The sequence below is a fragment of the Bombus pascuorum genome, chromosome 1, assembly GCF_905332965.1.
Source record: "Bombus pascuorum chromosome 1, iyBomPasc1.1, whole genome shotgun sequence".
NCBI lineage: Eukaryota > Metazoa > Arthropoda > Insecta > Hymenoptera > Apidae > Bombus > Bombus pascuorum.
The window spans coordinates 21,645,587-21,672,849 of NC_083488.1; the positions used below are offsets into that span (position 1 = coordinate 21,645,587).

At 34.0% G+C, this 27,263-nt stretch overlaps 4 protein-coding genes across 7 annotated transcripts; 3 read left to right on the forward strand and 1 right to left on the reverse strand.

Moving 5' to 3' along the window:
• The first annotated feature begins 300 nt into the window (after positions 1-300).
• Positions 301-5,101, forward strand: LOC132907973 (sodium- and chloride-dependent GABA transporter 1-like). 4 transcript variants are annotated; one of them, XM_060961465.1, is made up of 14 exons: positions 301-389; positions 1,921-2,217; positions 2,348-2,567; positions 2,638-2,739; positions 2,820-2,988; positions 3,069-3,201; positions 3,271-3,405; positions 3,465-3,568; positions 3,691-3,815; positions 3,904-4,016; positions 4,075-4,206; positions 4,286-4,489; positions 4,581-4,748; positions 4,853-5,101. In XM_060961465.1, the coding sequence occupies exons 2-14, from the start codon at positions 1,984-1,986 to the stop codon at positions 4,952-4,954; spliced, it is 1,941 nt and encodes a 646-aa protein (XP_060817448.1). In that variant the 5' UTR covers positions 301-389; positions 1,921-1,983; the 3' UTR covers positions 4,955-5,101. The 4 variants fall into 4 exon arrangements, with proteins under 4 accessions (XP_060817448.1, XP_060817432.1, XP_060817441.1 ...); XM_060961449.1 differs by lacking the exon at positions 301-389 and adding an exon at positions 452-614; XM_060961458.1 differs by lacking the exon at positions 301-389 and adding an exon at positions 685-1,640.
• A 211-nt stretch (positions 5,102-5,312) lies between these two features.
• LOC132907992 (male-enhanced antigen 1) lies at positions 5,313-6,316 on the reverse strand. The gene is made up of 4 exons (XM_060961489.1): positions 6,181-6,316; positions 5,851-6,041; positions 5,703-5,774; positions 5,313-5,617 (listed from the first exon to the last, which is right to left on the reverse strand). Exons 2-4 carry the CDS (start codon positions 6,022-6,024, stop codon positions 5,402-5,404), a joined length of 462 nt encoding a protein of 153 aa, XP_060817472.1. The 5' UTR covers positions 6,025-6,041; positions 6,181-6,316; the 3' UTR covers positions 5,313-5,401.
• A 5,301-nt stretch (positions 6,317-11,617) lies between these two features.
• On the forward strand, positions 11,618-14,268 carry LOC132908119 (uncharacterized). The gene is made up of 5 exons (XM_060961790.1): positions 11,618-12,042; positions 12,117-12,216; positions 12,282-12,383; positions 12,473-12,628; positions 13,016-14,268. Exons 1-5 carry the CDS (start codon positions 11,651-11,653, stop codon positions 13,079-13,081), a joined length of 816 nt encoding a protein of 271 aa, XP_060817773.1. The 5' UTR covers positions 11,618-11,650; the 3' UTR covers positions 13,082-14,268.
• Positions 14,269-18,696: 4,428 nt separating this feature from the next.
• Positions 18,697-26,838, forward strand: LOC132908216 (DNA-binding protein D-ETS-6-like). Its single transcript, XM_060962012.1, has 3 exons — positions 18,697-18,995; positions 24,549-24,813; positions 25,978-26,838. The coding sequence occupies exons 1-3, from the start codon at positions 18,740-18,742 to the stop codon at positions 26,279-26,281; spliced, it is 825 nt and encodes a 274-aa protein (XP_060817995.1). The 5' UTR covers positions 18,697-18,739; the 3' UTR covers positions 26,282-26,838.
• The last annotated feature ends 425 nt before the right edge of the window (positions 26,839-27,263 follow it).

The window sequence follows — 27,263 nt, forward strand, 5'->3', positions numbered from 1 at the left end:
GCATTCACTTTTACCTGTTTTTCCTTCATGCCTTAAAACAGTATGATATATCGACTATGTCGTCTTTTTTTAATTGTTTTGTAAATATTCTGATGCTTATCGACAAATCTATTGGATCATATATGAATAAATTTATAATAAATCGTTTACTAATGAAATCGGTACCCAACTGTATCTTACTTTAGAATAAGTTGATGGTGTATGTACTATGAAGTCAAGATCAAGTGTAGTTCACTGCATTCTAAATGTACTCTTGAAAGAAGGGAGCAATTCGCGGCCATCGGTGTGGTCAATCAGTTATTAGCGAACTCCGGGGCTCTCTCACCATTCACATAGTGCACCTAAATATAGAGTGACACTGTGGCACTAATTTGTTGAATGAAACGAAGGTGTGTTGGTGCTTGGGGGACTGAACGCCATTGTGGGGTAGATCTGTAGGGCACAGTAGAAATCTCAACACTCATCGTACGTAAGCGCGATTTGTGAACGTAACGACACGGGCCGACATACGACACGCTTCATCAATTTTCTTTCGCCTACGACGTTTCACAGTTGTTATCGATATATAAGTCCAGTGAAAATCTCAGTCCATATTTACTCGTGAAATTGTGCATGTACGTACATTGTTTAAACGGTATTGCAAAAGAGGAGTATCCTTTCCCGTCAGACATTATGACTGTCGATGGACTGTCAGATACTACTTAAGTAGTCAGTGGTTATGTCCATAACATTTTATGTGTATTATGTTATGTCTATTTGACATTACGTTATGTGTTTCTCGATTTGAGTGATTTTTTCCTATTTCGATTTTTCTTGTTGTATCTTCTTTCTTATTATTATACGTAAAACGTAGTTTATATAGTTATTGGAAGAGTATAAGAGATGTCTCAACAAAAAGATATAATCAGCAGGATTTTGTCTTCCAATAAAAATAAGCGAATTTATTTTTATTTTAACGTCCTGACACGTTTCTTTCATATTTCACATTTTTTAAATATTATTTTTGCTATTTTTGTTTATATCGTAAATTGTATTACGTTAAAGTTTATTGGTTTATTTGTATATTGACATAATCGTTGAGGGTGACAGTAACATTGGCTGAAAATATCCTAAAGATTAATTTATCTTCATTCATTCAAGTCAGTCACTATACAATTGAGCTTATTACACAATTGAAGTGTAGAAGTTGTAAATTGTTTTATACCGAGGATGGTATCATTAAAAGGACATTGCACCCATGAATAATTTGTTAATGATTGTCGATACAGCAGTTTGTTTACAATTGGAAGTTGGACGAATCTTATATGTTTCTCAGTTGTAACTATGATAATTCACCAAGTGTGGATTGAGTAGGTACTTGAAATGGAACGACAGAATTGCTAATGAATAATTTTCTACCTCCTACATGGCAAATTGAAAATTTAAATCGGGATGAATTTTATTGTGACGAGACGTCCGTCGATCGCATAGTTCGTTGTTCCACGTGATGATCTCCGATGACATCGTTTCTTTCACCGATGATTAATCTAAAATAGGACAAGGTTGTTCGATGGGAACAACGTTTGACAAACGTGATTCCCGGAAGTGGCTCGTTGTCTGTCATCCATCATCATCAAGACCCTTGTGTAGAAGTATCTCACGTAACTACGATGACTGCTGAATATTCAAAGTTCTTCAGAAACGATCGCGTTATCTTTCACTTGCTGCATATTACAATTTATTTAGCGCCCACGTTCTTTTTAATTAGACATATGAAAAGTGTACATAAATTAAACGACACTAATCTTTCGTATTTTAAAGAAAAACCCAAGATCTGGACGTTTAAATGGCTGTAGATTGGACATTCAGTGTTCTAAATATTCAAGAATTCCAGAAAGCCAATTATCAGAGGTTTCTTTAGAAATTCATATTTGTTTACAGGTTAAAACAAGAATGAATAGGATGAGGTGAATTCGATCGATTTAGTATTTCGGACAGAAAATAATGCCTTCGAGCGGGTCTTCTAAGATACCCAAAGTAGATAGGTCCACTAGTCCTCTGCCATGTAGGCCAGTGAATCCTGTTCAAGAATTAAAAGCTCTGTTTGCTGAACCACCCTTAAGAGTCTCAAATGGCGGTAAAGAACAAGATTTTCGTTTTGAGGCGATTCAATGCTTGCAATCTTCGGCTTTTAAAGAAACCAAAATATTGCCGGATCGAGGAATGTGGAACAGTAAGGTGAACATATAAAAAGCATTTATATGAATTATAACAACAAAAATGTATAACAGAAAATACATACAGGTATCTACATTATGACTGACAATTAATTATTAATGTAGAATTGTTTTTGTCTGTTTGTTTTAAGATCGAATTTATCCTATCCGTAGTAGGATTGGCCATAGGATTAGGAAATTTATGGCGATTTCCTTACCTCTGTTATAAAAATGGCGGTGGTGCTTTTATGGTTCCCTATTTTATCGCTCTTGCACTTGCCGGAGTACCCATGTTCCTAATGGAGTTATCATTAGGACAGATGATGACTATAGGAGGATTAGGTGTCTTTAAGATAGCTCCGATATTCAAAGGTTTATATTTCTAATTATACTCGCTTAAACATTTCGCTACTACTTCACCATTAAATATTTTTACAAACAGGCATTGGATACGCCACTTGTGTACTTTCCTGTTGGACTAACGTATACTATATCATTATATTGGCATGGGCACTTTTTTACTTTTTGGTTTCTTTACGAATTGGTACGAAAATAACATACATAATATTAATACGGTTGCACAACAAATAGAATTTTTTAAATATTAGTTAAACATGTACATAGATGTGCCATGGAGAACATGCGGCAATCCTTGGAATACACGTTACTGTCTCACATCTTCAGAACGTTTAAAGGTGTTATGTTGGCCCGAAGAAGAAGATACGATATGTTCTACTTCGATTGGTAATTTAAGCCACACTTTACTGAACGATCCAGTGAAAGAATTTTGGGAGTAAGTTTGTATGACACAAGAAGAACTACCTACTGTAGTTCTTGTTCTATACTCGTCTATATCATTTTTATTCTAAAAAGGAGGCGTACTCTTCAAATTTCTGATGGTATAGAAAACATAGGTTCAATAAGATGGGAACTAGCAGGTACATTGGCTATCGTGTGGATCATGTGTTATTTTTGTATTTGGAAAGGTGTGAAGTGGACTGGAAAAGTAAGATTCCATAATTATTTATAATTTATAAGTAAAATTGACTTATAATCGATATTAATTTTTGTATAGGTTGTGTACTTTACATCATTATTTCCATATGCATTGTTAGCAGTTTTATTGGTCAGGGGATTGAGCCTACCAGGGGCAATAGAAGGCTTAAAATATTATGCAACACCAAATCTTTCGAAACTCAGTGACCCGGAGGTATTAGAATCTTGTTACTTTTTTTGCTTTTCTGTCAATAATTTAATAAATGTTTATAGGTATGGATAGATGCGGTGACTCAAATATTTTTTTCCTATGCGCTGGGTCTAGGTGCATTGGTTGCACTTGGAAGTTACAATAAATTTAATAATAATGTTTACAAGTGAGTAACTTACGTTTTATTTAAACGTAATATATTTCTTTCAAATAATTTTAATTAAATTTAACTCAACTAATATCGCGTTTGTTTATCTGTTGTCACATAAAATATTGCATTTATTTTAGGGATGCGTTAATTGTTTGTACAGTAAATTCATGTACTAGTATGCTTAGTGGCATTGTTATATTTTCTGTTGTTGGTTTCATGGCTCACGAGCAACAAAAACCTGTGGCGGACGTGGCAGCTTCTGGTAATTATGATAATTAATATTAAATTAAACTGCTTTTAATTTCTGTTGCTGGTGCTAATATCTTATATTTTTTAAATGTTTTAACTAGGCCCAGGTTTAGCTTTCCTGGTTTATCCTTCCGCAGTTCTAGAACTACCAGGATCATCAATTTGGTCTTGTTTATTCTTTTTTATGCTTATCCTTATTGGCTTAGACAGTCAGGTAATTTTAAATATTTTAATGTGACGAAAATGAAATAATCAATTATTATGTTTTACAGTTTTGTACAGTTGAAGGCTTTATAACAGCCGCGGTAGATGAATGGCCGCGTCTTCTCAGAAAAAGAAAAGAATTATTCATAGCAATCGTCTGTTTTATTTCGTATCTTATTGGTCTTACTTGTGTTACTGAAGTGAGTAATTAACAAAAATTAAATTTTATCATTGTATATAAATCAATCACAGAAAAGAGTATTTTCATAATCCTTTCAGGGCGGAATGTATGTCTTTCAACTCTTGGATTCGTATGCCATTAGTGGATTTTGTCTCCTGTTCTTAATATTCTTTGAATGCATTGCCGTCTCGTGGGCATTCGGTGTAAATCGTTTCTACGATGGAATTCGTGATATGATTGGTTATTATCCATGTTACTGGTGGAAAATATGTTGGACCTTCACTACTCCTGCTGTTTGTGTGGTAAAATAACAACTTCCATTGTTAGACATATACATATAATTGTTAATTTACATTTCTGATCATGTCTAATTAAAATAAACTTTCAAATTAGGGCGTTTTTGCTTTTAACATAATCAAATTCGTTCCTGTAAAATATCTTACGTATGAATATCCATGGTGGAGTCACGTATTAGGATGGCTTTGTGGTCTTTCTTCAATGTTATGTATTCCTGGATATATGATTTATATTTGGTTTACAACATCTGGAACTATTTCTGAGGTACATTAACTAAACATTTTTTTCAATCATCTTATTAACTAAACAATACAATTTTTTCCAAAATTTCTCAATTTTACAAAATTTAAATCATATTTTTCTTTCAGAAATTCCGAAAATTGGTAAGAATAGAAGACGATGTTGCCACTCTACGAATGAAATTAAATCCCAAAAAAGCTGCCAGTATCGGTGCAGATCTCGAACTATAAGTGTCATTGTACCTTTATTTGATATCATTAATGCAAGTGTGTTCTTTGCAGTGTATGACTGGGCAGAAGCATGATTTCATGTGTTGAACAGTATCATATCATGTATTCATGTAATCATTTATCACAAACAAATAAAAACTTAGTGCTGGTATAAAGTGAAGTGCATTGACTATAATAAAATACAAAATATTCTTATATAAGACATATATAAACATATATTAAGTGAAAGTTTAATTAAGATAAAATAAATATTTTTATTTGTTATAGTTTACATGATAGATTTGTCTACTGTATACAATTAAATGTATACACTAACTTTGCTTATTTGGAAATTTAACATTTATTAATGGATATCAAGTTTATAACTTGAAAAAGAAGATTGCTTTAGTTTGTATTAATCTATATACATAATTTTATATAAAAGAATTAATTAAGAAATATTTAAATTTATTTTTCCCTATTTTGCATTTCTTTAATACGTCCAATAAGTTGCTCCTTCCATTGTTCTTCTGATATAGCTTTTGCCCACTCTGGAATTGCTGTAACTGGTAAAGTAAAAGATGCCATCATAGATTTCACTTGATTGATTTTATCTGCATCCATATCTATATTAGACCGATTGTGAGGAGATGACCAAACTTCTATTGTTTCTGACATACAGTCCTATAAGGAATGTAAAACATTATCACTAAAAATATTAAAAGACAAATACAGTAACATTGCTCCGCAAATCTAAAAGAATACATACGTTCTGTGATTCTAATATTGGGGATCTCAGTGTTTGATTAGTTTCAGCTGCGCTAGTTATCCATTCATCATCCTAAGAAATTAAGAAATTGTGTAATATAAGTACTCATCATATATAAATGAAATATTTCATTAAAGAATAAACATACTTCGTCTTCATACAATATCGGATCACTGTCAGCAGGAATCTGAGATAGTGGTACATATCCTGCCATTCCTATATCATCATCTTCACTATCCGATGCATTCGTTCCTCTATCAAGAGGTAAATTTGGTATATTTAATGATTCCTCGATGGGTTCTTGTGTAGGGTCAGGAGACATTATGCATCACCTGTTTCCTATATTTACAGAAACTTTCTTTCAAAAACAAGTGTTTCTAACCTTACTTTTGTGTGTATATCGTTATTTTTTTTTAAATCTATTAATACTTCTCATGATAAAAGATAAAAGTAGGAACCATATAATTCCATTTCTTACCCTAATATTTTCAAGTCAAACAAGTTATAAATGTTAACGAATCTGTAACAATACAAAAATTTGACAGTTCACAGCTGATTCGTGTTCTTTGTAGTTTACTGTTTCAGTACAGACTATTCAAACGAGCTACTGATATAAAGAAAATAATTAAACATCAATTCTTTTTAATATATTTCTACGTATTAAATGAATTCTTATATTTAAAAAGTATAATATATATTTTCATTTGTTATATTTATTAAAATTTTTATTTAAATATCAATACATTTATTAGATTTAAACAACGCATATATTCAAACTCATGAAGAAATATATAATTTATATCAATAAATATTGTGTAATGAATATCATTGAATGTTTCCATTAAATAATATTTAAGAAATATATACATAAATATTTATTTACAATTAAATAAGTGAAACTAATTTTTATGACCGCCCTTGCGTACTTTATAATTAATAAATAACATTATTTATTATATTATACACATTATTTACATAATTGATTATAGCAAAATTACATTATCTATAATGTAAATCACATACTATTGAAAGGCTTCGATATTGGTATGACACCCCACAACGAGTACTACGAATTTACTTATTATTAACTAATAGAACCTTCAGTCTGATTTATATGAACGAAAGAAAGAAACGAAATAAAGATAGAACCAATGAAGAGAAGGATAAAATTCAATGACGAATAAATAAAATGTGATCTCTTTTGCTTCTATGAAAATTGATAGTCACATAGACAAAAACTAGAACGTGCACGAAATATGGGCGTAATTAAATTTTCCAGAAGGTTTCTGCCTTGTTGTATCTGGCTGACTAAGTTTATAAAAATATAGCACATACATATATGTATTTTACATACACAAACGACTACTTGACATCCGCAGTTGGACGACGAAGAATTAACCTAATAACCAGGTCATGTCTGAACAAAAATCTGCTATAATTATGGAATTAGAAAATACCATAGTCAAATTTATTTCATTTCGTTCAGTTTTGTACCTTGAAAATGTAATTGTGGGATAATTAATTAAAATCTAACGAAAAGGAAAGTTCGAAAATTCCCAAATAAAGATATTATGTCACGGGATTATCAATTTGAGTGACATATTAACTAGCCTTTCGTGGTTAACAGGTTAATTAAGAACAATATATAAAAAACGAGTTAATATCATTTCAGTTTGTATCTAACGCACTTTCCTTCTGTGAAGTTCATAACTAGGTGTAGAAATGAAAATAAATGTGAATTAAATCTGTAACTTTTTTACGTTTTAGAACGTGGAGGAACGAGTATATATCGTCGGCATGGTATAATTTTGGATACTACAACAGCTATGTTACTTACGCTATAGTTTTTGTTGGCAGTAGTAATTACTTGTGGTGTGGCTGTCGGTTATCAACTATCTGTTTCATAGGTAATAAGGATCACACAGATGAACGCTTTAAATATTTTCGTATTGATCGCAGTCATAATTATAAAACAAACAATTTTCACAATCATATCATAGAAACTCATTTAGTCCGATCGTCAAAGAAACACGGACCGACACACGTTCTAGGGATTTATATTAACACTTGGTTTTCTGTTCTATTTATCGGTTTTTTTGTTGTGAATTTTTTGTTGCATGAATCCTCGAATAGGTGGCTTCGTGCATATATGCAATCTTACATTTTCGAGGGTCTTGCTACATAAATACCTCCTTTTAGTGCAATCTAATAGCGTGTTACGTGTTCGTGCATAATGAAGCTAATAATTCTTACCGTTGAGTCATTTAGCAGCGAAAGAAATACGTTTCAGGAAGTTTCTATGCCATATGTTATTTCCACGTATTATGCGTAGTATAATTTATTGATTTACTCTTGCATATAGAAAAATTTTACAACAATGAAACTGTGAGCTACGGCAAGCATGAACTGTAGATAGAAGTTAGCAAGGTTATCGTCAAGATTTCTTTATTAATGTTATAGACTCCCGACCTTTAGTCATCGAGTTTCCGAGTACCCGCGATTCACGTGCGTTTGCAGCAACTCAGCCCTCATGACCAAGGGTTGTTTCTGCTGTAAACGTACATGTGGCTGTAACGATGCTCAGTGACCATGAGCAAATGGTACCGTGGAAATTAAAAAACGTTGCCAAAACACCGACGCATAAAAGATATAACTTAGAAAACACGAAGCTGGCACCCCGCTGGGGGTAGCCACCCACATGCTATATTTATTTTATTTTATTTTATTTTTTTTTTATTTACCAATGAGATATAACACTTTACCAAATGTCCTTCAGGACAAATTGTAAAAACCAAAATAAAATAAAAAAAAAAAAAAAAACACCGACCGCCAAATACAACATCGCTTGCACCCGACTCCCAACCCCCGAAATTGGTCACTTTTTCCGCCTTTTTGTTGTTAAGACCTATAGAACATTCGAACCAGTCAGAACGACTCGGGCGGTTGAACTTTGTGAGATATTCTATATAGATAGAAAAGACAAGATAGATTATACAGAATAGTTGCGCGTAATATTAGGCACGATTGCTGGACAGCTCCCAGTATTCTGTAAATAGTTCTATTAAATAGTCAACTGTATACAGTATTTTCCTTCCCTCGAACGAGGATGGTCCTTCGAACCAATTAGTTCTTCGTCGGCACATACCTGCAAACACCAACAAAGCTGGAGCGATTTAGATCGCAAGCAGCAATATAACACTGTGATTAAGTAATTACGTTCAAAAGAAAATAATAACTTCTTAGTTCCCTAAAATCCAGATGTACTTTCCTATTGCGCAAATAAACACATGTTTAGTTCAATTCATGAAGCGTAAGGATTTAAGCGTAATGAAGTTCGTGTCTGAAGTTTGTAACTTGTTATTTCAATGAAAATAGATATATATTACAACTTTAATTTTTTTAGAATGTACGTGTCGGACTCTTACCGACTAAAATTCCACGATGGCCTGCCTACGCGTATGATAGGAATGCTCCGTGATCCCGTTCACATGCTTATGCTCAGACCGGGTGGAAGAGTCCCTCGCCTTCTTGACGTAGAACCAGAAGGCCTCCGACTTCGCCGGGGAGATCCTCAGGCCCAGTCCGCGCACAGCCTGTATCGCGCAGGCTGTTGCGACTTGGCCGATACGCAACGTCTTGTGCCACCCGCGACCTCCTACCAGGACCAGAGTGTCGTCTGCGTAGCATACCATGGCCGCGTCTGGAGGCATCGGGCAGCACAGTACCTCGTCGTACGCAATGATCCACAGGATCGGTCCCAACACCGAGCCCTGTGGGACAAAATATAAGGGCCAATGATGAGATCATCTCATCGGGTGGCATCTTTACCGCCAATAGTATTTTAAAATGGGGCAACTTTTCTAGGTCTCAGTAAATAGGAATCTTAATTCTTCTGAGACCTACCGCCATTACCATCCAAAATGTGATCTCTGTGCCAAATAGGTAGGGTAAGCTTGAAGACTGATAGATTACTACATAGCCCTAAGTTAAGTTAATATCACTTAAGCATATAGATAGTTGTTCCTTATAATTTAAGTTAAACAATAGTATCCCCTCCGCATCTTTGAAAGCGACTAGAAGATACGGAGTAAGCCGCTCCAATGGAAAACGCGCAAGAGAGGGTGGAAGAACCGAGCTTTAAATACAGTTCAAGCTTCTTCCCTTCCTCTTCTCTTCTTCCTGTGTGTCTAAGGCATGATCCTGCTAGGTAAACCTTACTGATGAGTCCACTAGCAGGCTCTGGACGAAACACTTTTTCTTTCTTCTTTCTTCTTTCATATGTATAATTTTGTTTCTTCTATTTTATATTTTACGCATAGAGTGTTTGTTCGACGACAACTTGAAGACCCGGTAAAGAGACGTTGACTGTTCTAGTTTGGAGAATCAGTGCAGAAGATGCTGACTGGTCTATAGGCGGAAATCGAGTCCAGAGATGTGGTGACTGTTCTGTAGTCGATGAACCAGTCCGAGATATTGACTGTACTAATGTCTGAGGTGTGGTAGTAGTCTCTTAATTAGCGCGCTAATTTGTATAGTTGTGGTGATAGTGCGCTACTGCTCGTGTGTAAAGTGAGACAGGTTGGTTCTGCTGCGGGTCGCTGGTATTGCTGCTGCGATACTGCTGCATTTTTCTCCTCATTTTTGATGCCGTGGAAGAAAAATCGGATTCCGCGGTCGCCAGGATTTGAGAACTCGGGTCCCGAACGTTGGTAATTTAAGGCGCTAATCACTGCGCTGCCGTCGTCCGACCACAGCTGTGTCACTTACGTTATAGATTTTGGTGAAGTAACAATTGCTCCTGCTATGATTATTGATTATCAATTATTTTTTTGTCACCGATGCTGATTAACAGATAGAATCTATATTTTCTCGTGTAGGATATAACCGTCATCCGAAAACATGGATTTTTCTCAACGACATTATAGAAATTAATTTAGACTTATTATTAAACAAACACAGATCAATACAGCTTCGAAGATCTTAGATTAACACTACGGTTTTTGTTTTACTCGTACCATTTTATATCACAAGTAAACTGTCGCGTGAGATACTGAATATGTGACTTAATGCACATATACAGTTTTGCACTTTCAAAGAGATTTTGCTATAAGAATTTGCTATTGCACCTTGCGTGTTAGAACTTCCCTTTGCACTTGTTTAATAATCTGTAACGTGCCGATAATTCGTAAAAGCACATATTACTACAATTTAGTTTTATGAATACTAAACTTGTTTCGAAATAGCCTCCTTCTGCAGCTGTCTAATAACGCATATCGCGCCAATGTATAATGGAATCAATAATTATTACCGTCGAGTCATTTAGCAGCAGAAGAAATACGTTCCGATGGGTTATTCCTATGTATTATACATATCATTTATTGATTTGCTTTTGCATACAAGATAATGTTATAACGATAAAACTGTAATTACGTAGTTATGTTCAAAGGGAAGTAATAATTTCCTGGCTCCTAAGAACCTGGATGTTTCTCCCTATTGCGCGAATTAAAACGTGTTTAGTTCGATTCATAAGGCGAATGGTTTTGTGGAGATTATGTCGAAACAAATAACACCTGAGGGGGTAATTCGCTTCACTTGGTTTAGCGTAGCTTTAAGCTTTTGTTGGCCGCTTTCCGATGACAGCAGCAGAAGTCGAGTTCTTGGTTTTAGAGTTTTACAAATCAGTGCCGTTGTCAACGCTTTTCTGATGCTTGTGACTTCGATATATTCGTTTTCCTTAAATCTCGATAATATGACTGCTCTTTTTAGATGTATCTTCCAGGTAATATATACCGTGCAACTTATTCTTCAGACTTTCATATGCTGGAAACGCGACTCTTTACAAGTAAGTCTCTCCTTGCATTCTCTATAAATTTAATTTCTGTAATGAACATTACTGTGTAACATCTATTATTACATTATTACATATATTACAGCGTATAATTCAGGAAATGATGAAATGTATTAACGAGGCGAAGCAGTACGAAAGAGATATTTTCGATGCGTATATTGCTAAATACAACATTTTTTACGGCAGTTATGTAGTCATTCTATATATAGCTGCATTTTGTTTTATGCTTGGAACTTTATTCCTATCGTCTACACTTCCATTGAGTATAGAATATCCGTTTCCAATTGATTATACGGCAGTAAGCGTTGTCATCAATCTACATTACATTATCCTTTTTATCACATGCACTGCACATGTATGCATGTGCGTATTTGGTGCGCTTTTACTGTGGTTCACAGCCGCAAGATTCGAATGTTTGGCCGTGGAATTCGAGGCGACTACAAATATTTCTATGTTGATCTATTGTATTAAAAAACAATTATGTTTAAGGAGGTAAAGATAAGATATTATAATGTACGATTTAAATTCTATGTATTTGTATTTATTATAAGTGATTGTATTTCTAGATACGCAGAAGAGGTGATCGGCTGTTTCCGCTTTATGGTATTTTATTTTATATCATTAGCAACATTTTTCGTGACAGGATTGGGAATTATATTGGTTATAGTAAGTATAATATGTAGTGTTTTGCGGACAGTACATAATGAATCGATGATGCAATTTCTGAACAGGATACTCCAACAATTACGAGGATGGAGTTCGTGAGTCACAGTTCATTCTCTCTCATGCATGTTTACATGTATGCATGGCCAGCTGATTTAGTACAGGATATAGTGAGTCGTGTTTATGCGTAATTATTTACATAGATAAAATTATGTTAAGCATAATTAACTACGTATGGTTAATACTATATAATTCCTAGAGCGAAAACGCTTCAAGAAGCGCATATGATATGAAATGGTATGAACAGTCTTTAGAAATGCGGAAGTATATACTGAACGTATTGGTTTATCAGAAGCCAGTAACACTTAGTGTCGGTTGTTTAATGCCAGAGCTTACCTTGCGTTTTTTTTGTTCGGTAAGACATTTTTGATACATATAATTTTGCATTCTTTTTTATAATATCATTTGCTTGGTATATAGTTAGTATATATATATAAGTATATTATATACTTGGCATAAGTATATGAACGTCGGTAGTCTAACAACGAATGAATTAATCTGTTGACCTTTTAATGAGCAACTTCTGTGTCCACGGAAATTTATATTAGCACAGAAAAATCATTTTGGTCAACTTTAGTATTTGCAATTCACTAGTAACATAAATAAAATGATTCGTAAAAATAGGGGACTTTTAAGTAAAAAGACTGCTATCCTCAAGTTGTGACAAGTTAGCACGCTTTTCCTGGTTAACAGCGTAATTAAGAATAATATATACGTAAATAACGAATTGATATGATTGCAGTTTATGTCCAACGCCCTGTCCTTCTGTACCGGTTTGCGTGCTATGGTACAAGACGAGCCAGAATAAATGTGTCCTAAATAGCTAATAGTCGAGATTAGAAATCACAAAATGATAATTGTGTGGAGATAGATAACTGTGAATATATGTGCCCTAAATGGCTAATAGTCGAGATTAGAAGTCACAAAATGATAGTTACGTAGAGTTCCATAACTAGTTGTATCGATGAGAATATTTATACCTCTAAAGTGGAATCTTTTTAAAACATATATGAATTAGATAAAAACATTGCTAGAGAGTAAATCTGGGTATCGTACGAATTGTTCTGTTTATAGTTTCTTTACGTTTGATTACTGTTCTTTTTTTTTTTTGTATCAGTTATAATTAATATACAGGAGAATGCTGGTAAATACACTTATTCCGTATCCATCCCCTACAACGATAATATCGAGATAAATGTAGGCTCGTATTGACAGATTTCCTGGATGTTTAAAGTAACGCTTCGTTTTTCGTTCGAATAGCTTTTCGTATTGCGAATAACAGCCATTGTCAGAGAAACTGAATATGTAGCCTATTGCACATATGCAATTTTAGTTTTTCAAAGAACTTTTAGTTTTGCTATATGAATATTGACCTCGGTTCATAATAATTTCCTATTGTATCTGTTAAATGTTGCACGCTTCAGTTATGTAATGCGACCAATGATTATGATCGTGGGTATACCACGATTTTTGGAGATGTATATTTTTGCTGTGATTAAGAATTAAATCACGAATAAAGGTATGTATGATATTTTATATTCTACCTTTTATATTCTACGGGTTTTCCTACTAATATCAAGTTCCTACTAATTATCGAGGCTTGGGTATTATTTAAATAAAATATTTGAGAAATGATTATTTAAATGACATACCATCTTCTCTCTGTCTCTATATTATTTTTTAATAACGTTTCCTTAGTTTATTTGACTAACTAAATGTTTCAAATTGATCAAAAAGTGAGTTATTAAATTCGTGTCTTTAATTTGTATTTTAAGTATTTTTTCAAGCTTATTCATTCGTTTTTACTATTTGATATCAAAAGATGTATATTTCGACAACGGATTGTAGCGTGTAGTGGACGAAGTACTAATGTGCATTAAGTTTATTTACAGCGTTTTTACTTTGGTTTATCGCCGCGAGATTTGAATGTTTCGCCGTGGAATTCCAGAAATGTTCTAATATACATAGATATCGTGTGCGTGTGAAAAAGCAAATACTGTTAAGAGGTTACTGTTAAGAAGGTAAAGGTAAAAGGTAATAACATATGAATTAAATAGTATATATGATTTTTTTACTTTTTAGATGAACGTATGAATTAATGACATTTAATGGTTTATAAATGATTTTTCTTTTTCTTAGATACGCAAAAGAAATGATTAGTTATTTACGTTATTTGGTATTGTATGCTATTACGATAGGCCCGTTAGTTCTGGCTATATGTGGAATTACAATGATTGTGATAAGTTTGTGTATAATATAACGTTGTGAGAGTACAACTTCTAATTACATACACTCTGTACTCATGCAAATTTACATATACGCGTGGCCAGCTGATCTCATAGAGAATATGATACATCATACTAAATTTATAAATCACATTTGGTTAAGCATAATCTTTTTAATTTTTTCTTTTCATAATTTCTACAGTATAAACGTTTCACAATGTGCATATGATGAAAAATGGTGTGAAAAGTGATTGCAAATGCAAAAGTATCCACTGACTGCATTGATATATTAATATAATCAAAAACGAGTAGTTCTTTCGGTCACCTGTGTATTAAAGAGTTTTCTTTGGATTATCACTGTTCGGTAAGCCATGTCTATGTTTGAATATCAAATTCGACTAATAGTAAGTTCATACTAGTTCAGTATCTCTCCAATGTCTTCTCCATCTTAACTGCTTTGCAAGTCGTGGTGGAAGATAAATAGATAGAAGCGTGATCTAAATGATATTTCAGTTATGTAATGTATAATTTCCTTGTCATGACTCGTATAGTTGTCACAGTTATCTTATAGCTGTTATAATTATTTCATATATAATATAAAAGTATATACTAGCTATTAAATCTCTAACGTACTAGAAAAGATCTTTTTACTTCTATATTAACTTTGCCAACTTTTGTAACTGGATTTGAGTAAACAGGTTTAATGTTCAATTTACTATTTCTTTTGCAAAACGTCGCACGGGATCGTTTACGTCTCTGAATATCACTTCTACGAGGTAAGCTGCTTCCTATGTATCGTTCGGTTTGAGAATCACTGTACGCCCCACTGCTTAGGCTGATCTCCTTTCGTTCATGTAAGGAGGTTTGCTCGCGTGCAGGGATATTGTAACCGATTTTTAATTGTCAACAACTAAATAACAAAGCCGAAAACACAATTTTTTCATTCTTGATTTTCGTCTTATTTAGACTCCAAGAGTTACTCCTTAATTTTCCTGACACCTGCAGCCGAACATTCTGTGTAGGACATGTCTCACAAAGTATTTGTATATTTTTTATTACAATTAAGTATAACAATAATCTGTAGACTGAATGCATATGGTATAAGCGAAGGGAGGGCGAGTGTGAGAGATACTTTCATATAGGAAATAAGAGAAAAATGTAAAACCGGAAGTCCGTCCTAAATCGATAGGCGAAGACTATGTATAGTAAATAAAATAAAATACCTAATAGTAATTATAACGCAATGAATATTAAACTGATTGTTTATATTATAAATATGCAGATGAAAAAATAATAATTCTTTATCATATGAAATTATGTTTTCTTATAAATAAACGTATGAATATTTCGAAATAAATCCCGTCGGCACTGTCAAAATATGATGTATAAATATATTAATGTAACTTAATTTTCTTAGCTTTTTTAGTAACATAAAATAACGTTGCTGTGCTGTAACAAATTTATGACTTAAAAGTTTCTTATAAGTAATTCCAACAATTTCTACTCGTATTAATGACTATCTAAATCTACAACATCCTTGAAAATGAAAGAGATAAATGATACACCGACGGAATTTCGATTCTTTTTTTAACGAGCAGATGTTCTTTCGAAGGCGGTTTGCTCGTTGCCACTAAAAGCTTTGCGAATCACGAGAAATGCACCGCGACCATTCCATTTCGGGGCCAATAGAATCGCAAAACCGCAAATGAAACTCCATCATAATGGGCAAAAAAATACGTTAGGCAACCCGTTCGAAAGGTTACATTGCGAACGGTTAGGCTGACTCGTCTGATCGCCTAAAACAAGAAGAAAAAAGAGAAGAAAAAATAGGTAAAGATGGCCGATTGAACGTGATTCAGCGGTTGGCGATGTACGCCCCGAAACCGACCGGTCTCCTTCTTGGTTCCGGGAATCCGTACTCCGCCAATCGGACCTTCAGCACCAGCTCCATTCACGGACAGTGTGTTCGTCTGGAACGTGATGATACAATCTGGAAAATTTACCGGCAATTCTACATCGAACTTGGCGCGTAGTCATCCGTGAGAAGAGGAATCTAAGTGACAATCAGTGGAGAACAGTGTGAGAACTTTTCGTGTCCGACGTGTTGTGTGACATGTGATGTTCTATGACAGAGAAACACAGTGACTGGTGGTAATTAAATTCGTTTATTGTTTGGTTACCATCGCTGATTTCTAACATTTTTGAGCATTTTTTGTTCATCTACGGATGAATTAATTATACACATTTTATGTTTAATTTTCGTATAGATTAGTCATAAGTGTGTGGAGTTATATACATAATTATTCTGTTTGTGTTCGGTTTTACGTTTCATCTTGCTTGTGTGAATACTTAGACTTAACATATGTAATATCTGAATTGTTGTAACGTAAATATAAATATGACCACCCTGAAACAACTATCATAGAGAGATACGTAAACTACACATGTTTTAGTGTTTTCGACTTTACTTACGTCAAATAAAATTATGTATTTCGTCATATTGCGTAACACCCGTTAAAATTTTAAAAGTAAGGCAGAAAAAATCTTTTTCATAATTTGCCATTTGAAAATAAACAACACTTACATATTAGCTCAAAATAAGAATTATCACACAGTTATTATCAACACAAATGTAGATATTAATAATGCTTATATGTACTTGAAATTTTAACAACCCTGTTAAAGTGTGTCTACGATTCACAAGTTTACAAATAACATAAAATACTCCTAATTATCTCAACTCAACTAGTGCATCCCTAACTCATTACACCAGAACACATTTCTCAAAATCGACAACTATCGCGAATTGTTAACTAACACTTGGAACATTCGATTCGTTGACCGTATTATTCAAGTGTGTATATCCGGGGAAACGGGAAACGTAGACCATCCGGTTTCTCGTTCGAAACTGATACAATACAGGGTCAGTGGTGCTGCAAGGATTCATCGGAGAAATCGGCGAGCTCCGATGACGCACGTGGCTCGTTTCAAGGAAACGCATGAATCGACCGATGTGCGAGTCACAACGATTTCAACAGTGACTTACCTGCTGCTTTGCTACACATAAGAGTATTTTTGGATGATTGGAATTCGACGAAAATAATTTAAGAGCAATTTTGAAAAATAGCATGATTCAAGTTTGATATTATAAAAACGATTTCAACAGTGACTTACCTGCTGCTTTGCTACACATAAGAGTATTTTTGGATGATTGGAATTCGACGAAAATAATTTAAGAGCAATTTTGAAAAATAGCATGATTCAAGTTTGATATTATAAAAAAAAAAATAAAATCTAATATCAAAGACAGATAAATGAAATTGTTTTTAAAAAAATATTTATAGATACGTATCCATATTTGGGTAAAAATAAACAAATGTGATCAATCTTATTGATCGAGATGTATTACTTCTATCTCTTAATACGAAGTATCAAGCTAAGAATGACAGATACAAGTGAAAGATTAGATTAAGAGGGCATACTCTAAAGTGTTATCTATGTACATTGTTAGGTACTTCAAAGAAGAACATCGATCCTAAAATATGGAGTGATTCGTAAAAATAAACGATCAGCTTATGTATATATCTACACTCTTACACCTACATATTGCATATGTACTCGATGAATCATGGACAGTTTGTGGAGATCACGAGTCATATAAGCTGGTCGTGGGAAATGAAACCGTATGACAATTTCTTGTGGACGAACCGGAAGATTGTATCAAGCAGTCGAATGGAAAGCAGATCAAAAGCGGATCGACAAGTAAATAACTTTTATATTACAAAAAGCATGCAGAAAAGACACTCGAGGAGGATCAGATATTTTAACATACAAAATACAAATATGTAGTTATTAAGGGATTCAACTTTCTTGTTTGTTATCGACGAATGTACGAATCTGAAAAAAATGCGTGATTTGACGATATGTTGGCGAACAAGCTTGAGATTTATGCCATCGGTTAATCAATACGAATGTGGCAGCAAATTAAACGTCGTAAAAGGAGAAAAAATCGAAGAAAACGATATGGAATCAGAGCCCGTGATGGTTCCATCTGGTAACTATTTTTATTTTTAAATATATTATTCGTTGAAATAGACAAAGAGAGTATTTAAATGATGATTATAGAATTTAGATGATTATTGTTATCTACTATAGAAATACAGCATATATTTGAAATCCTTTATCAGATAAGGAAGATATTCTTACTGAAAAAGAAATTAATCGAAATAATTAATATTATTATGCATTTAGATCCGTCGGAATGGAACTCGAACCACATCGCATCCTGGATTTCATGGTGCAGCCAGGTGTTTTCCATAAAACCACCACCGAGTACAATTAAATTTCCATCAACTGGCAAAGAGCTATTAAAATTATCGTCTGATTATTGGCAAGCTATTCCTGGTGGAAAAATTTTGGCACGACACCTTGGTTACCTTCAATTCCAGGCAACTGGTGTACAAACGCCGGATTTGTTGCAAGAGGAGAAGATTGATGGTAAGTAACCAGAATCGTAATATACGTAAAATCTTCCAGTTTTTCCACTCATACAACATGCTATTTTTAAAACAAAGATTTTAACGATTGTAATAAATCTTAGTATTCAAGTTATCGATATATGAATCAACAAGTGTTATTATACCGTATCAAGGTAAAAAGAGCATAAGTATTATCTTGATTCACAAAACGAACTATATATCATTCTCTATTATTTTTATTGCTGAGTATTTAGCTATAGTACCCTGATAAAGATTTGTTGAAATATTATTTACTGCTACAAAAATATTGTCATACACGTAAGTATTCAAGTGTCATCGTTATATAAATTGCGAATTTTATAATAGGCTTTCGATATAACACCTGTTATATAATATTTATGCAATTAGTAACATATCCCACTTAGTAAATTATTTATCAATTGTGGTCATAAGTAGAATATATAAAGCGGTATTTAATATAGGTTCTTGCGTTTTTTCAAAGTTAGAAATTAACATATCGACATCATTTATTATAATTCGTAAAAGTCGGTGTAACTGAGCAATACGGATTGAATTCCCGCAGTAAATCCAAATGACGCCGCGATTCATGGAGCTTAGGGAAGGTTAATAGGGGTCCAGGTTGGATTGAAAGTGACCGGAAGAGGCTAACCGTTCCCTAGGGTAGGTCCTAGTCCACTGGTGAACACTTCAACCTTATCTTAGGTTTTAACGAGGGCGCGATCTATTAGAGATAAGAAAGGTCCGGCAGAAAAATAAATATCGTAGACGATAATAGTCTCGTTGCTCCCTTCGTTTATTTTTATCCACCACGGACTTCCGACTTAACGAAAACTAGATCCTGATCATTTGTATTATCGATTCTTTATTTTACCTCGATCACGAACAATATATTTAATTTTGTTTTCTCCATAATTCTATCAAATCGAAAATAAGAAATTCAAATACCAAATAATTGAAGCGCAATTAAATTTTATACGCAATTTTATAACTAGTTTCGATCTTTAAAAAATCAAGCTTCGACCGTTAAGCTTGGAAGTGAACTTTAAAAATACAAAAAAGAGAAAAGAAGATAAGAAGCATAAAGACACTTGAAAACGTGGAAGTAGATCTGACAAGAAAAAATTCTTACCTCGAAACTCATTTCACAGAGTCCGTCATATTCATTCAAACTTCGTAACTAACTTCAAAACTATAAAATCCAAATTCCATCACCTACGAAAATACAAAAATACGTTTATGCAACTTCGTTGCCTGTATAATTTTATCGCGCCGACCATATGATCAATTCAGTCAGATTTCATAGTTCTAAACGCGAAAGATTCAATTGCAGCACATGAACTTGGGAAATACGAAAGAAAGATAAAAAGGAATAAACACACACGAAAACGTGGAGACAGAACTCGGGACAAAAAGTACTTACCTCTCTGACTTCGCTCAAAGCGTGCAAAAGTTATTCGCGTTAAAGCGTTTTGCGCGCGCGAGCAAGGAGCTGTAACTAGAGGTGATACGGAGTTGGTGTAAGAGAAAAAGAGCGATCCGCCTTTTGGTCGACGACGGATGAAAAGCGAGAAGAGGCAAGAATCTTGGCAGCGTAAGCCTCCGAGATATATCGTCCGTTTGAATAACGTTGTAGGTGCTCTTGGGGCACACTCCGCGCCCGGCAGCGGCCGTTTATTAAACGAATCAGTGTTATCGTGGTGAGAGAGCTCTCATGAATAAACCATCGAGTGTTTAGGGCGGCGGGAAGGTGGTGGCACCGCCACCCTGGGGTTACGGCCTCGCAGTAACCGCTGCCACCCTTCTCCTTTGCCATCTACACTGTCTAGAGAGGGGATAGCAAACTCTAACGGTGCTAGGGATGGTAAGCTCGCCACGGGGTGCGGCTATATTGTTTTCTTGATGAGCGCGAAACATCCCCCGAATCTCCCGGCGTATACGGGATAATTTCAGGCGTCATCGTTGTGCGCCGCGAAACTGAAAACGCCTTGATACCTGCATCCAGCGGAGTCATCATCTTCTATATTGTACATCATTAGGTATATATATGTGTATATATATATACATATATTCTTTCTTTCATTTCTTTTTCTGGAAAGGTTACTGGGTTATCTGGAAAGGTGAAGAGAATCATTTATACGGATAGATTTGCGGTAATCGATCGAAAATGATTTTTGTTCGAATAAGATTTAAAATGTTTGCTTACAAAGAATAACGTGGTCTGAACTTCTTTTTTCGGTCTATAAAATTCTTTCATAAATTTTTGGAAACTGATTGCAAGTTATTTAAAACAACGTTTTAAACAACGCTTTCGGAATTGTGAAAGATTTGTATTGTATGGTATAGGTAACATTTATGCTCGGAGAAATTATAAATTGATAGGTTTATATAATTTTGGAAATCAGATTTCGTGCATACTTCTGGATTTACATTGCCAAAACGGTCGGTGGTTTCAATTATTCATTTCGTTGTACGATAGGTATAGGTATGTTATTTCGTTTTTTTATAATTTCGCTCAAGTGACGTAGGTTTCGTAAAATTACATTTGATAAGAGTCAGTATTTGATAAAGAAAAGAAGGAAGAGAAAGGAAGGAAAGGATAACGAACAGTCAATCAAACTCCGAATAAGTAATAAATTCATGAAAAATTCACAACTGTCGGAAAAAAACGAAAGTAGGCAATTATTTTAATCAAGAAATTTTCACAAATTTTTCTCTCTCTTTTTTTTTAAGAATTAGATTAAAGATGTATCAAAAAATGAAAGTATCTATTAATACAAAGATATAATTAGAAAAAATTTGAAAATGAAGAAAATGTCAAATTCTTTAAATGTGAACTTGATTATTAATTTTAATAGCTGTATCTTTAGGATAATGAGAAAGTGGTTGAAGTCAGTATTGTACAGACGTGTAAAAGCATTCCGTTCACGGGAGTCAGAGTGGGGGCGATAAGGGCTGAAATCACCGGGGGCAAAGGTCGCTCAGTTACTCTCTGTCCTCCGTCTGGTGCGTTTTATTCTGTGCGAATTCACGCTTTATCGTTATCGCGGATCAAAATTTCCTACGATACGTCCGTATATGAACACAAATTTGTGCGTATAAAGAAACGTCAACGAATACGTCACGTGGTTTATTTTTTATTATATTATTTTTATTATTTTCAATTAGGTCTGTCTTTACTCCGTAAAAATTCAAAATCGTACTCATTATCGCGGGAAAACTAAATTATCATTGATCCTTTAAATACACAATATTGTGATGTAGTGTATAGATACATAATAGGTACCGTTTTCCAATTTTAATTGAACGTTAATGAAGTTGAAAGTGATTAGATAAAATAATAAAAAGAAAAAAAAATGATTCGGATCCAGGGAAATCAAATATTTATATTCTTTTTGATTCATGCGATACGTTTGTGAATCGGATGTTATGGTATTTTAATTTAAAAATGGAACTTTATTTCGCATAGATCACGTATCGTTATAATAAAATTTGTTATTAGAACAATCGTTTACGCTCATCGATCTCCAAATTTATGATAAATTATCTTGAAAATATATGCTAATCTGAGTTAATATCGAAAAAATTGGAAGATTAAACAATAAAGGAAGATGATTTTCGTATTACGTACCGTCGTAATGAGATTGATAACGTGCCAGCCGATCACCGTTGCTCACGCGGTGAAGGATTAGACGACATAGTTCGACGCGTAATGTGGAGGATTCAAACACATCCGTTGCATCTTCAGCAGGACACCAGATTCCATCCATCGGCAGCTGCCATTCTTTACAACGGTATCTGTTACTATATAGCGTTAACTTTCTCGCGAATTAAAAATTTACGAAAATACTTTTTTCACGTTCATAAAACTTTGTAGAGAAAGAGTTCACGAGAGAAAACTTGAGTTACTCTATTGAGTTAATCTATCAAATTTCATTTTATGCTAATATGCTAACAATTTACTTCATATAAGTAATTTTTATAGATATTTTTTGTCGCTATTGAAATTAAATTAAAATAGGGTAAGGGGCGGAAATTTTGTCCGCGTGCCTAATTTCGTTCCATGATTGATCTTTGTTGTTAGGTGCTCCAGCTTGTAAATCGCTTGGAATAGAAAATAAAAATGCCACTGCATAAGTCACGGAAAAAGCAAAGGAATTCGTCGTTTCAGAGTCTGCTGTAACGCTTTTTCCTTTCACAACTAGTGCACTATATTATTTCTTAATATTTGAAGTCGTATTTCAATATCCAAAGTATGTAACTCTAGTATTTATTTTTGACGGTGTGTAGTATAGTAGTATTTTTATATTTCGAATTGGCAATTTCGTTCTATCACGTATCGATTAGAACTGGCAATTATATTAAAAAATGGCATTATGTCATTGCTCTACAGAGATACCTCGGGTCGAAATTATGAACGCGTGTTTTCAGGAAGAATTTTGAAGTAGAGTCATCAAGCGAAAGCAAGGAAAATGAAAATGTGGTCTGTTTTATATGTGATAATCAATTTTCACTGGGTGCTTCGAACGGTGCTACAAGCTATGCACATTTATATCACAAATTAAGTAATTTGTATATAATCTTCGTATAGATCCATCATTTGTCTCATATATATATAGGGTGTCCCAATATTGATGGTACAACCTGGAGGAGGTGATCGTACATAAGAAAATAAGTCGAAGATATGGAACAAATTTGTTTCATTCGAGGCTTTGCTTTCGTGAAAATCGACTTTGAATTTCCTCCAGAGTACGCATGCACTTGACTATGTCATAGTTTTAATAATATAAACATTTTTTTGTAAAAAGTAAGCGAACGAAATTAGGAACATTTTTCTTAACACCTGGAAAATGCATATTTTTTACTTTGTTCGTATGAACTTTTATAAAACATTGATTACGAATCTTCGTTACTAAGTTTTCAAAATAATTATACAAATTTCCTCGGATTAGAAAAATTGATTTAGTTATGGATAACTGCCAAAATAGCTTCCGGGGAGGAAATTTAGGCACCTGAACCTATCGTGATTTTTTAAGACACAAGGTATTAATTTTTTCGAATTACATTATTAAGACAAAAATTCTGTCGGTAACAGATATAACACGATAAGATTAATAATAAAACGAAAAACGAAAATAAAACTTTATAAACATACTTGATAAATTACAACTCGTTTGATTACACCATATAACATAAAATTGTTAAAAAGAAGTTTACATCCTACAATCTGTAACTTATCAACTCACTAATATCATTAGTTGATAAATTTTTTCTTAAGATGATCCTGATGCCGTCAAATCCCTCTAATCCTCTGTAGCTATCAAGATTCCTTCTTTTTCTTCCAGTAAAATTTCAAATCGCAACTTCGGTTAGATTCACAAAGAAAAGCACTGTTGAAACAAACATGAAATAAATTAAATACATAAAAGAAGAGAGGAGAGATAACAGGCAGTGGATGATCGCAACCATCGCTATACTCTCAAGGTTTCGACGAATCGACCTCGAGGAAATCACGGCCTGTTGGTGCATGCGTGTTTCTGCTTCTTGTCCGCAGAGAGGTTCAGCCTCCTCCAACGAACTTGCTCCCTGATTGGATCGACAGCTGGAGCTGTGGGTTCCGGGGCGGTCGGAGGCGGACAGGTTCAACTCTGGCAATTCCTGCTGGAGCTGCTCTCGGATTCGTCCAATTCATCCTGTATCGCGTGGGAGGGCTCGAACGGCGAGTTCAAACTTACCGATCCGGACGAAGTTGCGCGTCGATGGGGCGAACGGAAGAGCAAACCGAACATGAACTACGACAAATTATCGCGAGCACTCAGGTAAACAGAAATCTTAAGTTTCATTTACTTTCGTGACTTTCTTAAATCAAATGGAAATTTTATTCACGAGTTTTCTGATTTCCTGTTTTTTTTGTTATAAGCATGTTCATATGTATGTTTGAAGAGTATTAAATGTTTATGTAAGTACTTACTTCGATGTAGATATTAACACTTTACCTATCGCTTACCATTGAAGTTGCCACTTACTAACGATCAACTTAGTTGCGCATGGACACGTCGGCAGTACCAGCTCGGTCTTAGCTTTCGCGAAGTCTTGCCTATTTGTAAAACTCTATAACATTAAAATCAAAACGTGAGAGATTACTCGTTATGTCATTCTAATTTCTTTTATTTCGAAGCAGTGTAATTTTATTATAGTTTATAATTGTCACGGTAATTATATTTATCTTATGTAATATAACTATTTATAAACTAATATATGTATAATACTTTCAAATAACTACGCCACAATCTGACAAATTATCTAAGCAAAAATCTTCATCTTCATTTATCTTGATCCATGGTAAACGATGAAAATTTTTTAAATTTGCAAGGATATCGACGACTTATTGTACAGTTACTAACAAGCGAATATAAAATATAAAAATTTCCAGTCGGTAAGTGTTGGCATCGAAAAACCGGTTAATAGGTTATCGACCGATAAGCGATGGCATTAAAAAGCTTATTAGTAGCTTCCGGTAGATAAAGTATTAAATGTATTTACATTTACACGGTAGATATGAAAAGATGCCTATACATTTAGCGGAGCAAGATAACTACTCTACTTGCTCTCCATGACTTCATCTTTAATATTTTTGATTTTAGTTTTAGAGTTATAAGCCGTTATATGTACCAATAAATCATGTAGTAATAGTGTTAATACTAATACTCTATTCTGCTTACATAGTTCGTATCTCGCTTATTGTTGGTCAACCTACAATACCTACAGCAATCAACCTAACCCCAATCTACATATATAATTTGAAATATGATAGGTACTTAAGTTCATTCAATGAAAAAAATTCATGTCCTACCTTCATGATTACATGAAAAAGAATGAACTTACCTTACAGTTTTTATCGCTATTACATTATTCACTATTACCTATCTATATAATTCGTTATTTTATTACTGTATTATATTTCAAATGTATTCGTTTCGCAGATATTACTACGACAAAAATATCATGACGAAAGTGCACGGGAAACGATACGCGTACAAGTTCGACTTCCATGGATTGATGATGGCTTGTCAGACCCAAGCTGGCGTCACGTTGGAGGCATCTCAATCGAGCCGAGGTACAGGCGCGAATTGTCATCCTCATCATACGCATCATACTCATCATCTGTATCCGACAGGACCATCGAGTTCGCAACATCCATCGGCACCTCCACCACCGCCTCCACCACCACCGCCACCTCCGCCACATTATTGTTGGCCTTACCACAGATACTCTCCACCAACGTAGCATAAAGATTTTATTGTTTTTCATTTGTGACAACATGAACAATTTTTTGTTAAGTTAGATCATGCGTAGGATATGCAATAGGCATACCAGTGCATAAAAGCAATTGTAAATTATACTGCTATTTTAAAGATTTTAAAGGAATAGATAATTTCCAACGTAATTTGGAAAAGTTATGTAAATTTTTTGTTAAGCATTCTGCGATAATTAATTATTGGTAGATCTATTATACTCGTGTAATTAATGGTTTCTTTTTAAGTGTAATATATAAGATAAATGTTAACTATAAAATAAGTATGTACAACAGATAAATTAAGTACCTAAATATTGTAGGTATAGTTGTTGGTAGAGAAGAATAAAATTATTGTATATATAAATATATTAAGATATTTAGATAAGCATACATAAAGCAATAGTGATGTCTCCGTTAAAGTTTTGGATAGGAATTGTATTTATATGCACTTCTTTAATGTTGGAATGTACAGTTTGTAAGCATAATTTTTTATTTAATGAATGTTAAGGTGCTTAACGGTTACCGTAGGAAAATAAAGCACTGCAAAACTAAACATTTTAATTGTTCATTCTTTTCTATAATTTATCTCATTTATTTTTTAAATGCATTCAAGTTTCATTCTATATCATAGATGAGGTATAGGACGGCATCTATAATAAAATAGATGAAACCTTTAATGAAACGTGAATTACCGACACGGAAAGGAAATGACAGTGCCCACGAAGTCATGGTCTTGGTTGTTCCCGGACTAGTGCTTCGCCATGCGGAGAAGTGCTGAAGGGAACAAACGTTAGCATATACAAGAATTTATAAAATTGGGGATATACCCTGTGTTGTTGCTATTTAGTATATACAAGAACCCATATGTTCGACCGTTCGCGGAGAGTCGCATTCGCGATAGATCGCGTCAACGGGAGTCGTAAATTCCCGTTACGATTAGATCATCGATGCCACGAACTGATCGATTCCCTA